Here is a 17,279-nt window from a genome sequence, read left to right as displayed (position 1 = left end):
ACCCAAAAGAGGTTATGATCTATACAGCCAATTGAGTTTCTTGGGTCAGCCAACTCTGTAGACAGCAGCATGAATTAAGACCTGTGAGATTACAGTGTCTTTGACAATTCATGTTGTTAACATTCCATGTAAGGTGCCAGAGTCCACTAAAACCTCCTTTGTTTGTAATTGCTGATTCATTATTTCAGGTCCATGGGGTTTCCAGAATCAATACAAGCTTGTGCTCTGTCCCTTTTACACCAAAACCGTGCTTGGGTGTGACACAAAGTGTAATTACAGTGGCTTGTCTTCCTCACCCAAATTGAATCTGTGTCCTGGGGCAGCATAATGCACCATGGGGCCTCAACATATCAATGTGCTTTAAGGGTTGTTGATAATTTGGTGTATTGGGGAGTAAGTTTGCCAAATTAGGTTGACACCAAGATGCTTCAGAGACAGGTTCTGCTGAGCCTCAAAATTTGGCATCTAATGATCAAGGGTGGTGTAAGCAATGCCAACAATCCAACTTGTTGCCTGCACAAGCAATTATATTCATAAATTGAGCAATGTGATCGCTATTCCATCCTTGAAATAAGGAACAAGCAATAACGTAATGACAAGATATGGTGTGCATAATGTAACAATTATAAAAAAGACAAATGCTCATAATGTTGTTTCACTTCATGCCAACTTGCCAAATCAGTATGGCATCTGGAGGAAGTCCATGGACACTTAGAATAATATCTGTCTGCTAAAGGTCAGGGGACAGTAGTTAATGAGAATGTGTAAATCTCTGTGTTGGTTATAGAGGTGGTTTTAACTGTGTAGTTTGAGTTGCAAGCTTGGGTAAAAAGGGATTTCAGTAATGAGAACTAAATACAATTGAATCATACACTGTGTGAAGTGCTGGGCCCCACAATTTAGGAAGGATGTTAAAGTCCTAATTTGCAACAAAGCCGTGGGATTCAAAGGCAACTGCTCACACTTGTGCATCCTTAGCTTGCTGCAAAGCTTCCAGTTCCTGCCTAACAGTGCTAAACAAAGCACCTACAGCTGGCACCTCTGTGAGAAGCCTGATGAAGGGCCCCTGCTAGTCTCTGCTTTGCATTTGAGTCTCCTGTCACCTCTGAAACTCAGTTTGCAGCCTCTCCAAATTTAACCAGTTCTTAAGCATCTTATCCCAGTCCCACAGAGGGGTTTTCCACAAGGATCTTGCCATCTTCACTGCTTTTCTACTGCCTTCTCCCAAGCACCCATGACCTGTTTATCACAGATCCACACTTCTGACACCAATTCATGCCACAACCCAGAAGGATTACTTGGCTTGTGAGTATGCAAAGACCACAACTGTTTGTAGTATGTCTGACTCTGTCATGCACGAAGATACAGAGGATTTATTACCTATTTTCTCTTACTCATTACAGTTTACCATTATCGAGGCAAGTATAGTTATAGCTGGCAAAATAAGTATGTCTATTCTACAAGCTACTACCAGAAAGCAAACAGGGATTCAGAGATTTCCACAGCATCTGCAATCAGTACTAGCATCAAGTCTGTATTTCAGTATCACACAGCCCATGACATACCACCACCATGGCACTGCTACAGCCTTGCTCAGGTTCCCCTGCCCTTTGTCTTGGCCAGCCCCCACCTCAGCCTTGTATTTCACAGCTGGACTGTGGCTCATGTCAGTTCATGAGAAAACGCTCTGAGGGCCACATGGGTCATGTAGAAACAGAGAACTGAGACTGAGGACAGAGCCAACCCAGACACACAGGCAGGGTCACCAATCCCAGCATGAAAATGCCTGCCAAAGAAGTTGGGGAAAACCTGAAGCTGGAGCAGGCACCAGGCTGAGTTCTAATTTCCTGCAGCATTCCAAGGTGTACTTGTCACTGTGGCACAGACTGACCAACATCCACCAGCAAGTAAACAAACAAATAAACAAACAATCCAGCGTGTCTAGCCCAATCGAGCCTTCCAAAACAGACCATTCCCTGAGACAGTGACCTCCGAAAGTCAGATCCGAAAACAAACTTCCTCTGGGTTTTTCACATTCCTTTGGTGCTATTCTCTACATGTAATGTTTGTGTCTCTTACTAAAAAAATCCACAGCAACAGGCTTTCCACATAAACTTAAAGGGAAGTGATTCAGTTATTTTTCTGGGATTAAGTTTCAAATAAATTTTCATAGACTAGGCTATGGAAACTATAATAGAACCCATCAGTTAACCAATAATAAAGCAATGTTGATACTGTGGCATACAAATAATACTTTAAGGGATGATGCTGGTTTAACTTGGCTGGTTTTAATTCAGCACTGGATTTATCAAGATTCTGCAGGAATTTTAAGTTTGAGTAAAGCACTGTACTTATGCAGTTATACTGATTTAAGTGCCCTGGCTGGGCTCTCTTGACACAGCACCCTTGGGTTCTCCAGACAGAGACACCCACAACCTCTGAGACACAGAGTGGACTCGACACACAGATATCAACAATTCCTTGGTGGTTCCAGCTTGTGCTGGTCCCACGCAGTCCTCAGGAATTGCTGCTCAGAAATAGCAGCAGGTCACACAGCTCTCTGCTGCAAGCACTGGCAACACTTGGCCACAGTCTTATTTCACTATCAAAAGAGAGATTTCCTTTCCCTCTGTTATAAACCAGACTCCAGAGTGGGTAAAGATCACAATTTCATAGAAATGCCTCCTTGCCAGTTAACATTAAACTGAGAAATTTAAATATAGCCTTATGCCTCTACCACAGGCTCAATCAGATCACAGAATGAAATGCAAGTTTCAGATTCATATATTATGATGCAAATGAGTTTTGTAAATTGTGACCTAGTTCCCATGTTGGGAACCGTTGGGACCAACAGCAGGGACTGCACGATGAATGCGAGCAGCAGGGGCAAGCAGGGAAATTAACATTTGTTCTTAATTTGAAATGGATTTTTAATCACTTTCAGGTGCCTCAAAGGAAGTGCACACACTTGTTTACTATAATCATTCCGACAGAAGAATGCATATAGGAGGTAACAGGGTTTTGTTTCACTAATTGAAATGTTTGCAGCACTGGTGTCACATGAAGTGCCAGAACACAGCTCTTTCTGCAGGGCACAAAGAGGGACTGTGAAATGAGGTTTCCCAATTGATCCGTTCCTCAGAACTTGCTTTGTAAAGAGAGCGAGTTGCATGTACTCTCTAAAAGTGACTGGATATTAGATCACATTAATCTTCGAAATCCAGTTGCTGTTTTTAGGCTAGAGGCCTGATAAACTCGCTCTGCAAAGAGCCTGCTCAGGGATTTAGCTCCACGGCTGTCAGCCACAGGCTTAAACACGATTCAGCAGAGTCAGTGGAAAATACTGAACTCATGAAATTCTGCTTGTGCTGGAACAGCGAGCCCACAGCAGCACACTGTGCTGAGCTTCAGCCTGAGGCAGCTTTCTGATTTAAATGAGTTTGAGAATACTGTTTTGAATGTTCGAATGACATTTAATTTTTTTAAATACACCCAACAGCAAGGGTGTAACTTGCTAAAAACCAGACGGATTTTCATTCTGAGGATTATCTAGTGTTGGAAATTATTGGAAGCTGTAAAAACGGCAGAGCGCCAATGTTCCCCAAAAACAGAGCCTCAGCTCCCTCTGGTGGAAAGTTTTGATCATTTTCTGCCAAAAGGTTTACGTGAGAAAGTCTTGTTTCTACCAAGACTGGTAGCCCCAAGGAAAATAACACACACAACGTTCTGACATCCTCTCCACAGCATCTTAAGCCCCACAAGCAGCTGAGTCATGAAACAGAGCACTATGTCTCTAAAATACAGGGCATAAAGCAAAGCCCTCATATTCCAACCTGTGTCCCTTGGTCTTAAGACATCCTGCATAAATCAAACCCATCAAAAAAGCCCCCTCCAATCTCCTATTTCCAAAGATCTGGTGAAGAGTTCAGCACTAATGGAAAAACCTCACTAAATACAGGAGTTCCTGGTCTACAGGTAAGTGTGTTAGCAAAAGTGTGCTCTGGAACAACAACAGTCCAGAATGGCATCACCTCTGGTTTCTGACTTCTTGATCAATAAAACTTTCATTGCTATTTGCACTACATACATGCTAGACACACTTAACTTTATAATCAAAACCAATCATGCAAGATATTTCTGGTTTTTTCCTTATTCACCATGTACAGTGAAAAATAAAAGCCTGCTTTATTCCAGCTACTGCCACAAAAACTCTAATAAAAGTATATTTTAATTTCATATTAGAGGAAGCAACAGCTCCACTGTACTTAAGCACACAACTAACTGCTCTGACGAATTCTGTAAACAGAAGCATGAGCAACTCCTGCAGTCACAGACACACCAGAACGACTTTTCATTATACTTTTGTCAAAGAAAAAAAGACATACAGAGCCAGTGAAAAGGAAAATGGTAGCAAAAAAGTATTTATTAAACACCACATAATTCAATTTCATAATTCAATTTTAATCGTGGCATTAAAACCTGCACTTGCTCCTTGGAAAGAGGAGAGCTGAATAAACCTGTGGAGGGGGCACAGCTCATCAAGTGTGCAGGTGAAGTTTATTAAGAACATTAAAAAATACCATTTCCACAGCCAGAAAAAAAGTTGAGGGTGGAGAAATGAAATAAAAGAAACAACAGCCAACAAAATACCCTTGGAGTGTTTTGTGCAACATTTTTCAAACAAGAAAGCCTACTAAGGCTAAAAAATGGGCCTGAAGTTCTGGGTTCTTATATTCAAATATCAAAAAATAACAATGGGAAGTACAATTTGACCTCTGTGTGTACAATTAAAACAACTCTGTAATAGATTTTTCTCCAGAAGGGCAGTTTTCCGTGGGCTGAAGTGTCTGTGTATTTAACTGGACCCCTCCTGAGGGCTGCAGCTCAGCTTGCAGCTCCAGTGGCTGGGCCAGTGTGTGGTTTTCAGTCCCCTGCAGGAGCACCAAGCCTGCTCGTGTAGCTCTCCCACGCTGCCTTCCTGTACTTCTCTGCCTCCTGGAGACGGTCTGACACAGCCAGGATGCCACGTCCCACAATGATGATGTCTGAGCCCTTTTCACCAATCACCTCCTCGGGGCTTAGGTACTTCTGTCCAAGGTTATCACCTGAAATACAGACATCAATTCCTTTTGTTTGTAAAAAACTGTATGCACTAAAAACCTTCAGAGAGGAGTTTTTGGAATATGAAACAGGTTCCCTGTCCCAGCTCTCATCTTAACACTCCACAAACATAACTAGAAATTGCATTGCCAACCAAAAAACACAGATCAGATTTGACAGCCAGCACCCTCCTTTTTCATGGTTTACCAATCACCACAGATGGAACAGTTACTCAAAGAAGCATCAATCAGCATTACTAAAATAAGCCTCAGCCTTCTTAAAACAGGCAAAACTCCCAAACATTCATGTACAAGCTTGTGATTTCAGTTTAGGTCTCATAAGAATTAAGTATTGCAGAAAAACATATCTCCCCTATCTGCTTCAGTGATAACCTCTTCAGTCACCACAAAAATTTAATTTAATGACACTTTATCTATGTCAATACCAAGTCTTTCAGCTGGACTTCTCTTTTGTTGTATTTTTTTTTACTCCTATTGAATAGTTTTACATCTAATCTAACACCTATCTGAAGACATTTTATATATTTTCAAGAATGTGCTTTTTAAAACAAGAAAAAAGGTTGCATAGCCTGCTCACTGCCTTCCAGAGCTCCCAAGAAAGGGATCAGCATATCCAAAAATATGGGAGACAGCCCTTAGTGGGAAGAAGACTCCTCCCAGCTGAGAATCAGCATCCAAACCCTCTCCAGAAGCCACTTTTTTACTAGAGACTTGATCACTTCTGTCCTTTAACAGACTAAAAATATTTTAGAAAAAGTTACCTCCGGTTTGCAGCTGCACTCCTGGGGTTAAGTGTAGAAATTCTGGTTTATTACTAACTCTAGATCCACATATGAATCCAAAAACAAAATCTGAGTTGTCTTCAGCCATCTGTACCTGAAAAAGATCAGTGAACAATTACAAATGATGTACTCAAAACTCAGCTGGCCTAGCAATCTGTTTCTCATCCACCCTCTGACACTTTGAGCTCTGCAAGGCAGGGGGATGAAACACCTCTTGCTTTCCCAATGTGAAGTCACTCCTTCCCTCTGGCAGGAAAGGGAATTTTATGTTTCTTTCTATTTTATAAGTAATACTGGGAATGAATTTAAACTAATTAGGAATTAATCGTAAAAGGAAAGGAAAGGAAAAAGGGGAAAGGAAAAAGGGGAAAGGAAAAAGGGGAAAGGAAAAAGGGGAAAGGAAAAAGGGGAAAGGCAAAAGGGGAAAGGCAAAAGGGGAAAGGCAAAAGGGGAAAGGCAAAAGGGGAAAGGCAAAAGGGGAAAGGCAAAAGGGGAAAGGCAAAAGGGGAAAGGCAAAAGGGGAAAGGAAAAAGGGGAAAGGAAAAAGGGGAAAGGAAAAAGGGGAAAGGAAAAAGGGGAAAGGAAAAAGGGGAAAGGAAAAAGGGGAAAGGAAAAAGGGGAAAGGAAAAAGGGGAAAGGAAAAAGGGGAAAGGAAAAAGGGGAAAGGAAAAAGGGGAAAGGAAAAAGGGGAAAGGAAAAAGGGGAAAGGAAAAAGGGGAAAGGAAAAAGGGGAAAGGAAAAAGGGGAAAGGAAAAAGGGGAAAGGAAAAAGGGGAAAGGAAAAAGGGGAAAGGAAAAAGGGGAAAGGAAAAAGGGGAAAGGAAAAAGGGGAAAGGAAAAAGGGGAAAGGAAAAAGGGGAAAGGAAAAAGGGGAAAGGAAAAAGGGGAAAGGAAAGAAAGGAAAGAAAGGAAAGAAAGGAAAGAAAGGAAAGAAAGGAAAGAAAGGAAAGAAAGGAAAGAAAGGAAAGAAAGGAAAGAAAGGAAAGAAAGGAAAGAAAGGAAAGAAAGGAAAGAAAGGAAAGAAAGGAAAGAAAGGAAAGAAAGGAAAGAAAGGAAAGAAAAGGGTGTGCTTATAGCAAACTTGGCCTGTGTGCTAGAATTCCAAGTGTGAACTCTGACCACCTCACATCACTGCCCTAGGCTGCAACCTTTAATCACCACACAGTCATATTCCAGGGGCTTCGAGGAAAAAAACAAACACCTGTAACAGAGCTGGAGGGACTTTTGGAAGTGCAAATATTAGAAACATGTAAACCCTCCCTGTCACACTTCACAGGCTTTTAACCCGACACAGGTCTGCCCACTTACTGCAGCTTTTGTGTATTCACCCGTGGCCAGGGAGCCTTGGGAGCTCATCTGTGCAATGAGGAGACAGCCACGGCGGAGAGGAGCACCCACGGCCTTCAGCCCCTGCAGCACCCCGGCACCCGGCAGCGCGTGCGCGTTGACGATGTCGGCCCAGGACGCGATCCTGAACACGCCACCTGAACACGGCAGGGACAGAGCAAAAGGGGCGTCAGAAACGTGTGAAACAGGAAGCACAGCCAGCCAAAAACTGCTGCACACTCAATCACTCACATATTTAAAAGACAGCTGTACTGCTGAAGCCTGACAGTACAAGTTCAGTCTCATCAGACAGCTCTGACAGCGGCCTAACCACAAAGCGTAATCTCTCTGTTTACTCTTCACAAACACTTGTTAGAGTGTCACCTTTAATGTTTACTGAGACATTTATGGTAGCCCAGAAATGTGCTGTCACAGGTGCTATCTTCCCAGATAGCATGCAGATCTTATGGGACACAAGGATCAGGAAAAGGGAACAGCAGTTCTACAGCTGCACATGGAGTACCAAAGGAAAGCCATGCTGGGCACACGAGCAGTACAGTAACAGCAGGCAGCAGTTTCTCATGGCACACAACTCAGAAGTACTTACTGAGCACAACCACAGATTCATAACAAGATTTAGGCTGGAAGGGACCTCAGGAGGTCATGCCCTCTCTGCAGGGTTAACTTCAATGCCAGGTCAGACTGCTCAGGGTCTTATCCCCTTGAGTATTTCCCAGGCTGGAGATTCCACGCTCTCTCCTGGCAGCCTGTGCCAGGACTGCAGTTACACACACCAGAGGCAAAGTTATAGCAAATCTAGGCTGATGATAATCACCTTCATACTGATGCTTCACTGTGTTTCCAATATCTGCAAATTTCCTGTCTTCAAAAATCAAGAATTCATGTTGATCTGCGAGCCTTCTCAACTCCTTTGCTACCTCTTGGGTGAAATCATTCAAGATGTCTACATGAGTCTTCAGGATACAGATGCTGGGGCCCAGGGTGGCAGCCAGCTGCAGAAGCTCCTTGGAGCTGGTGACATCAGCAGAAAGGCACAAGTTTGTTTGCTTCTTTTCCATGAGCACGAGCAGCCTGGCTGCGATGGGATGCACCCCTGGCAGCTGGGCACGAGCGCTGAAGCTCAGCTCACTGCAGAGTCTCTTCACAGGAGCAGCTCCATTCTGAGCCACTGCCTCAAACACACTGCCCTCAATGAACTTCTTCACCTTTTCAACCATCTCAGCAGCCACCTCTCCCCGCTGCTGGAGAATCTCCAGCACCCCCGACAAGGTGCACACAGAGTGCAGGCGAATCCCACGTTCCTCCAGCCTGGCCTTCCCGCCCTGCTCCCTGTCCAGCAGCACCACGGCATCTGTGACTTTCAACCCTTCTTTCTGAAGTGCTTCTGCAGTTTCCAGTACACTGGATCCACTTGTTACCACATCCTCGATGATCAGGCACGTCTCTCCTGGGTTGATGGTGCCTTCCACCATCCGCTTAGTACCTGAAAAATAAAAAGCAAACACTCCTCCAAATAAGGAAAGGTTGGACGACCCAAAAAAACCTTAAGAGTATCAAAGCTTTATTAGATGATACCACTTATCACAGTCCTTACCACAGCTCACTCACTGACCTGTAACTCAGTTCATAAAGACTGTTACTTCTCCAAGCCAATAAAATACTACATCATGTTTCCAGAAGTTATATTCCATAAGAGAACGGACACGCTGTCAACAGCACAAATTCAAATGTTTGAATAAGGTGCCTTCAGGAGTTTAGTATTATCATAACTTCAAAGCTCACTTAGAAAATTATTCTCTCATTATTTAAAACATCTTTAAGGCAGCCAAGTTATTGGCACTCTTCAGCATGCCCCATTTTCCACAGGCAGCACTGTGTGTTTAATATGCCTGTTAGAACAATTAGAAGGAGTAAAGCCTCAAGTGCATTTGTCCTAACTCACAATGAGCACACATCCATGAAAGGCCTCCTGAGGGGCAAGGACAAAGGATGCCTGCCTTTCCCAGGAGCAGTTAATCGCTGTCACAACTGGCTTGTGCTTCACAAGAAGGAACAGCAAATGTTTCCATGCCTGGCCCGCTGCCTGACACAGGAGCAGCATTTAGTTTTGACAAGTGTACCTTCTAATTACACACTGTTGGATGAGGATGCATAGAAATCCAGTTATATGGCAGGTTAATGCTTCAGCCCCCTCTCCCTCTTCCTTTATCACAATCAAATAAATGGTTCAGTGAGTGGAGAAGGGACTGCTGCTCCTGGCTCACTGATTACAGGACCACAGGATAATGAAAGAAAAAGGGGGTTTGGGAGATAAATGAAGAGACTAGAAAGGTTCCTTTTGGTGTCAATACACAAAAAGCTCTGTTTGAGAGCGAAATGTGGCTCTGGTCTCAGCATACTGGAGAATCTGAGTTATAAATCCCCGTTTCTAGATGAGACCACTAACTCAGAACCATAACAAGAGTACCGAGGGAAAAAAAAAAAAAAAGACATTGCAAAAGAAAAGAAACAAACCCTCACAAACAAAACCAATGAAACAGAAAACACTCTTCAAGAGTCTCCAGATCTCCTACAGCAGGACTAAAGCTGTAGCCTAAGCAGCAATCAGCTGGGAGAGGCTGATCCGGCTGGGATGCTGTGGGAGCTTTGCTTTAGGGGGAAAGGGCCGCTTCTTAAATTCCAGTGGTACCCTTAAACTGGAATGGAGATGCTGTGCCTTACAAAAGAACCCCCAATTATATAAAGTCATTTCCCAAACAAGGTAAGTCGCAAACTCTTGATTTGAAGGCTTTACCGTAGTCTTTTGCTTCCTTCCTCCGTATGAGCATTGGGACCTGATGCTCCGAGCAGATGATGGTGGCCAGCGGCAGCGCCGTGTACGGGACGCCGCACACACAGTCGTACTCCAGCCCCGCATCTTGGGCTGCCTGGAAGAGAAGCCCTGCGACCTGCAAAGGGAAACCAAGCGCTTTACAAGAGCCAGGCTGGCGCGAACGCGACTAAATCAATGAAAACCTCTGTGCCTGACACGGCCCGAGAGCCGAGCCTGCGCCGCCGTCCCCGCTGCCCCGGCGCCGTGAGGGAGCGGCCGCCCCGGACACACGTGGGGCCCGCCCGGGCAGGGCCCGGGGCTCCCCGGCCTCACCTGCCGGAGAAGGCGCGGGTGGGACACGAGGCCCCGCAGGTCGATGTACACCGGGGAGGAGCGGCCGCTCTTCAGCACGAAGTGCCCGAAGCGCAGCGCGCCCGCCCCGCTCAGCGCCGCCGCCGCGGCCGCCGCAGGCCCCGCCGCCATGGCCGGCCCGGCGCACGGAGATGATGCGGGCGGGCGGGGCGCGGGGCGGGGACAGCGAGGGACAGGGGGACAGCGAGTGACACGGGGTCAGCGAGTGACAGGGGGACAGTGTGTGACTCAGGGGGACAGCGAGGGACACGGGGGGACGGGGAGTGACAGGGGGACAACGAGTGACAGGGGGACAGTGTGTGACATAGGGGATAGCGAGTGACACGGGGACAGCGAGTGACACAGGGGATGGGGCGCGGCCCCGGCTCTCCCTGCGGTGGGGCTGCGCCATCCCGGGGTCCCTGGGCCCGTCCCGCGTCCCCTCCCCGTGGCGCAGCCCCTGCCCCATCCCGGCCCGTTCCCCCTCCACGATTCCCGGTCCTCTCGTCACCCCGTTCCCCCTCCACGATTCCCGGTCCTCTCGTCACCCCGTTCCCCCTCCACGATTCCCGGTCCTCTCGTCACCCCGTTCCCCCTCCACGATTCCCGGTCCTCTCGTCACCCCGTTCCCCCTCCGCGATTCCCGGTCCTCTCGTCTCCCCGTTCCCCCGGGGAGCCGCAGCCGCCGGTGCGGAGGGTTTGATGTGACCCCGGGGTTTCTGGCCACGTCGGCTCCCCGGGTGATTCCCCAAAGGCCGCTCGGTGGAGGGACCCAGGGTGGCAATCCCGGCTGGTTCCCTGAGAGATCCCTCCGGATCCCTCCTGAGTAAATGCCCTCAGCCAGAGCCGAGCCTCTGAGCCCTGACTCTTAAAGATGCCGCACGTGTGAAATAAGACTGACCCGGTCTTCTCTGAATAATTTTATTTAATCAAAAAAAAGCCCAGAAACGGAGTCTTTAGTATACTCTATTTATGGGAATGCAAGGACAGGAGATGTACAGGTCGAAGCTACATCTGTAGATGATCATATATACTGCGGTATAGTAACAACAACATGGGACAGCAAGTAGTCACCTCACAACAGTACACATGAGTGATTGGACTTACAAAGGAAATATTTACAATCCTGCCTTTACAAATCAACATTGTGTGTATACAAAATGAAATCTGCAATAAAACTGAAGATACATTTAAGGCAGACCAGCAATACACTGAAATAATTAAGGCTGTGGAATTACTTTGCACCTTGAAAATGCTGAGCTGTTAGCAATACTGTTTCTTTTTTCCTCCTTCAGTGGATTGTTGCTAGGATTGAAAAGCATCAACACGTCCCAACTGTTTGCTCTTATCTCGGTGAATAAGTCTGAGACTGATTTTTTTTTTCCACTTGCTATTGCATTTGCTTTCCAAAAGTTATCAGCAAATTGACCTCAGTGGCAGAGCAGTGTTGAACAGTTTGGTAGAAAGAGAAGTAAAAGCACCAGCATCAGAGGTTGGACATGAAGGTGAAATATGGCTTGAGTAGAGAAGATGTTGGTTTTTGACTAGCTCCGTAATAAGGACTACAGTTACAGCAAACATTCAGCATCCTGACGCTATGGAAACACTCAGCACTACACAGATCCCAGAACGAGAGTACATCACTTGATGGCAGTGTGCAGGCAGCCTTGGAAAATGGGATTTGATTTTGTTTCCTTGGGAAAGCACCATTTTCTGATGGGACGTGAGTGAATGAGCTCAAAAAGGAAACCCAAGCCCTGTGTTAGAGGAGAAGCCACCTCTGCTGTGAAAGGAACAAGAACAAAAAGGGTGGTGAGCCCCTGTGCAGGTAGATTTTCTGCTAGACCTTTATGTGCACAGAGAAGCCTTTACATCTGTCTCTGAAGTTTATATTATCCTAAGTTACTTAACACAGTCCCCTCAATGCAAGGGCATTAAAATAGGGTTATATAAAGTGAGGTTACTGCATTCAGCCTGTATGCACAGTATTTGTAGCAAAGGCCTGATAGCATTGTCAGAAATGCTAATAAACTCCACTGAGGCCACAGCCTTGGGGTCAGTTGAGGGCACAGACTTTGTCTCAGCATTAACTTAGAAGTAAAAAGAGACATGTTACTGAAAAAAACCCAATCCACAGTCTTTGAAAAAGAAAGGGCAGTAAGACTAAATGAAACTTGTTGGTATCACTGAGAAGAGAGAGACATTTTATAAATTTTAAAGCCTGGATTGCTTTAGGGTACTCAAGTGTACAACCCTGCAGGGGCTGTGTGTGACCCCTGTAGTACCATGCACAGGGCCCTGGCAGCCTGGGGGTATGTGGGGCCTCCCAGAGGGCAGCAGGTGCCCCCAGCACCTGATGCAGCTCCTGCCCTGGCCTGGCTGCTCCAAGTGGAGCAGAGAGAGAGGATTCATTTCTCATTGCACATTCATTAAATGAATCCATCTTAAATAAGGAGCCACTCATGTCACTGTGTCCTCTGGACTCTGTGTCACCAGCACCGTTGCTGCTGCCCTCCTGTCACGCAGCACTGTGAGCCACATTTAGCTGTCAGAGCAGGGTGAGGGCAGGGTAAGGTGTGGAGATGTCTGATGGCAGTGGCTGTGTGCTCAGTGCCGCTGCACACAGAGCTCATGGTGCTCTGCTGTCAGTATTCCTGCTGGTCCTCCTGGATGGTTGGACACTGCTGGAGAAGCTAAAGGGTGCAGCAACCACCACACCTTCAAGCTGTTTTGGGAACACCCTGAGTGGTTCACAGCTGCAGGTGGAAATCTTCCCCTTGGAGTCAGATATTCTCTGGGGAGCTTCGCTGAGAAACTGTGTTTGTTACAGACAATGTTTCCTGCACCAAAATTCCAGTCATTGGAGACTGCTGCACAGGGGGCGGGCTGTGGTGCTTCTCACCCAGCAGGTGCACTCCACACCTACTTACTGAGCTTCTGTAATCTCTTTACAGTGGAGTTATAGTTTTCAACAGAGCTACAGGACCTGTTGGATCTGCAGAGGCACCACAGGTTGACTTAAAAAGACTTTAAAAGGGCAAAGTCAGGATACTTCCTCTGCATTTATTGTACAGCAACATTGCCCGTCAATTCCATATTATTCAGACAAAAGCAAGAATAGTTGATAATCACAAATGTGATAATTTGGAAGTTCTAACTGGTTCAAGTATTCTTGAATGGGCTTTAAGAACAATGGTGTTCAGGAAGAGGTGTTCTAACATGAATATGGAAAAAAGCAAAACTACAAAAGAAAGTAACCCCAGAAAATTCAACATCTTCAGAGTTGCACCTCCAGTTCTCTCAACAAGGAGTCTTTTTTGAATCTGAGTACCAATACCTAATCATATGTCCTCTCTCTTTCAGCCTTTTCTGTTATTTGATATATTAATAATATTAAATATTAACTTAAACAGTCCAACTTTTTCCCTCTGTGCATCCAAAGTGTCTGCTGTTGTAGTTTGACATATGAATGCAGGACGTAGGAAAACAAAATGCTAAATAACTCCAAATTTCATGTGATACATGAGAATTTGTTTGTATTAATGCCAAGCAGAAAGCCTGTGGCTTAAACTGTACCCATGGGCCTAATAAAAGCTGTGGGTTTTACAGACCACACTTCCACAAACATTTTTTTAAGGGCAGCACAATCACAGCACAAAGAGCCAGCTTGACAAGTAGGAAGAATTACAGACAGTCCTGTAGTGAGAAAGTACCTGAGGCTGGTGGTAATTAGAGACTCCCCTTGACTGCTGTCTGTATTCAGTTGCTAAGAAATTGCACACTTTGCATGGTTACTCAGGGTGAGAGTCTGGTCTTTATCTAAGAGGCGCTGCTGGATTGCTTAGAAAATCAGCTGCTGCTCTAGAGAGGAACTGAGATAGGTTCTAGATGATTCAAAAAGCTCAACCTCCTGTGAACACTTGTCTCTTTCAAACCTTTCCATACTCTCTCCTGTATTAGATCTCCCACAGAACTGTTTCTGACTCTGCTGAGGTACCTGGGCTCACCCTTCTGCCTGCAGCTTCCCAAAATCAAGGGCTGTTCTTTGTTGCACACAGTGCCGAGCACTGGGGGATTTTGCTGTGCCTCTTCTCCACTAACAAAATACTGACCACTCTGTAGTGTTAGAGCGAGCACAAAGAGAAGGGCCAGGTCTCCTCCCTGCTGTGAAAGAGAGCTTGGAGGTGGATCAAACAGTATTGCAGAGTGTCTCCACCACCCACTGGCAGAGACAGCGCTTGCTCCTGCAGGCTCACAGTGCAGTTACTCAGATGGTAAACAAGATTTGACTCTCTCCTCTACAAGAGAGTCTGTATGAGCACACGTGGTCAGATCAAGCCCTTTTCCTTAGGAAAACCTTTGGTAACAACTCCTTTTCCCATTACTGGCACACCAATGGTACTCAGTACTGAGACAAAGGCCCCACATGCCAGGCGAAAAAAAAATCTCTTTGTTCGTAACCCCTCAAGGCTGTAGAGCTGTGGTGTGGCAGTAGGATGGGGAAGCCCCAGCTGGTTTTCCCTTCCATTCCCACTTCTGGAAAGGAAGATTTGGCCAACCTACAGACTGCTGATTTGCTCCTGCAAACTCTCTATGTTGGTTATAACTAAGGCTGGCTCCATCACTGTAACATCAATATGATGATGTTGTGACTTGGCTTGCAAGAGAGAAATGTTTTAATTGTGAATATTATTTTTTTATTACAAATTAGGCTTTGGACATAAAAACATCCTCATGAATGTTTTGGTTATGAGGTGCTAATGGTGGCTGAGAGATATTTACAAGTTTGGAAATGGAACAAATGACATATTTTAAACACTGAAAACTATTTTCAAGCTGTAAGCACAAGAATGAACTCACCACTCCTACTGCACTCTGAAAGGTTTAGATGGACTTTGGGCCAAGCAATTCTGAAGCTAGAAATGGAACAGGATCCTTTATATTTATATATATTTATATCTATGATACAATATATGTATACTGAAAACCTGTGATAGAAAAAATTGTCTTCATCACTATCGTCATCTAGTTTACAGATACTGCAAAAATTGGACTCTGCCTTTTCTCAATGCACAGGTTTTGCAAAAGATTTCTGTACAATGTGTATAAAATGCTTTTAAAAAACCCACCATAATCCCATTGTGCTTAATCAGAACCAGCTGTATGCTCCAATGAACTCATTGCCTTGATCGTAGCTCCAAAAGGTGCTGCATGTTGGCTTAACACAGCAGAAAGCTCAAGGAGGGGCTTAACGGTGGATTTGGGTCTGAGCACTACCACGCAACACGGGTGTACCTAAACCACGCCACCATGGGAGCTGATCCAGCAGTGACTGGAGCCTGATCTTGCATGTCCTTTGCAGGCAAAGCCCCCACTGAAATCATGGCAGACCTAGGCATGTGGGGCATGAGAAATCTGACTGGTAACCTGGAGCAGGCTTGCAATGATTTCAGCAAAAACTGACTGGTCCAGTTCTGCAGTACATGCTAAGGTCAGCCTGGTCTCACTTCCCCCTTACTATCCTACTCCTATTCTTTTGTACATTTGGAATTCAGTTCGGCAAGATCAAGAGGATTTCTCATAAGGCTGCCTCACAAAGATTAAGGCAACTGCAATTTTGGCTCTCATTCCCAGTTGGTGCTTGCTTCCTGCAGTCCTTTTTTGGCAGTGGATGTGACAATGCCACGTGCCCCAGGAGAGGGAGCAGAGTGTCCCCGCTGCTGTCACCCCCTGCCAGTCCGCAGCGGTTCCCACTCACAGCTGTGGGATGCAAACACGGAACACGGGATATGTACAGAGGGATCCGCGGCTCCCGGTGGCGCTCCCGGCGCCCGGCTCAGGCCTGGCAGCGCAGGATCCCGTGGATGGAGGCACTACGTGCCCGGGGTCATCCTGCTCAGCAGGAAGCTCTTGACGCCGGGGACCGGGTGCACGTCGTACTGGTGCCTGCGGCGCTCGATGAAGGTCGCCAGGCGGGAGGTGTCCAGAGGGATCTTGGAATAGCTGCCGTTGTGCGGCTGCAGCCACGGGTGCTGTAAACACGTGGCTGCCGTGGGCCTCCTCCTGAAGTCCTCCTGGAGGATAACGGTGATGAAATCCCTGGCGGCGTGGCTCACGTCGGAGAAGTACTCGTGCGGGAAGCTGAAATCCACTCTGCACACGTTGATGCAAGTCTCCTCTTTGCTTTCATCCAGGAACGGAGAGACACCGCTTAGCATGACGTAGGTGAGGACGCCAATGCTCCAGATATCCGTGCTCAGGGAGACAGGGAGGCCTTGGATAACCTCAGGGGCTGCAAACTCCGGGTTTCCAAGGAGGTGGTGGACATGGTAATGACCTGTGATCTGGACTGCATCTTCCAAGTCAATGATCTTGACACGAGGCACTGGGATTCTTAAATCAATGAGCAGATTTTCTGGCTGTTGAAGAGATAATGATATAAACTTGATCATAACTATATTTTTGCAAATAAAATATGTAGAATTCATTTAAGCTTTATAGGCAATCAAAAACTTGCATTTAATCAGATATGCAAGGGAGAGATCAGGAGTGTGAACGGTAAGGAACCAGCACAGCTGCTGTTTCCTCTAAATTCAGATCAATGTTGCAGTGACAATGACAAAATTCTCTTTTGCACTAGGGCAACTCACTGGGATTTTGCTCTTTGTCCTAAATACTTACAATTTATTTTCCCAAACTAATCTCCACAGATTAAAAGCACTGTCGGATTTTTAAATTTTAATAAGAGTTATATATATCTGATCAGTTTATTTACACTCCATTTGTTCAGATGACAGCTGGCTAAGTAAGTGTGTGTAACATGCAGCAGAAATGTTCTTCATGAAGTAAATATTCAGTTTTGCCCCCA

General features: G+C 45.8%; 2 protein-coding genes across 2 annotated transcripts in view; both read right to left on the bottom strand.

Annotated features, from left to right (window-relative positions):
* Positions 1-4,405: 4,405 nt before the first annotated feature.
* UMPS (uridine monophosphate synthetase) lies at positions 4,406-10,573 on the bottom strand. The gene is made up of 6 exons (XM_063400880.1): positions 10,394-10,573; positions 10,043-10,196; positions 8,063-8,731; positions 7,210-7,385; positions 5,882-5,996; positions 4,406-5,105 (listed from the first exon to the last, which is right to left on the bottom strand). Exons 1-6 carry the CDS (start codon positions 10,541-10,543, stop codon positions 4,924-4,926), a joined length of 1,446 nt encoding a protein of 481 aa, XP_063256950.1. The 5' UTR covers positions 10,544-10,573; the 3' UTR covers positions 4,406-4,923.
* A 739-nt stretch (positions 10,574-11,312) lies between these two features.
* KALRN (kalirin RhoGEF kinase) overlaps positions 11,313-17,279 on the bottom strand; it is a 467,474-nt gene continuing 461,507 nt past the window's right edge. The window contains exon 59 of the mRNA XM_063400879.1: positions 11,313-16,830. Within this exon, the coding sequence (XP_063256949.1) occupies positions 16,285-16,830 (546 nt within the window). The 3' untranslated portion in view covers positions 11,313-16,284. The remainder of the gene's footprint in view (positions 16,831-17,279) is intronic.

The sequence above is a fragment of the Prinia subflava genome, chromosome 6 (assembly GCF_021018805.1).
Source record: "Prinia subflava isolate CZ2003 ecotype Zambia chromosome 6, Cam_Psub_1.2, whole genome shotgun sequence".
NCBI lineage: Eukaryota > Metazoa > Chordata > Aves > Passeriformes > Cisticolidae > Prinia > Prinia subflava.
The sequence above is the reverse complement of the archived record's forward strand: the minus strand, read 5'-3'. Positions and strand labels throughout refer to the sequence as shown.

Excerpts from the sequence above, each read along its gene's own strand:
- UMPS (XM_063400880.1), bottom strand. The coding sequence starts at position 10,543 with ATGGCGGCGGGGCCTGCGGCGGCCGCGGCGGCGGCGCTGAGCGGGGCG. Across the intron at positions 7,386-8,062 it reads AGTGAAGCATCAGTATGAAG|GTGGCGTGTTCAGGATCGCG; the intron begins GTGATTATCATC and ends TGCCGTGTTCAG. Across the intron at positions 5,106-5,881 it reads AGTGCAGCTGCAAACCGGAG|GTGATAACCTTGGACAGAAG; the intron begins GTAACTTTTTCT and ends TCTGTATTTCAG.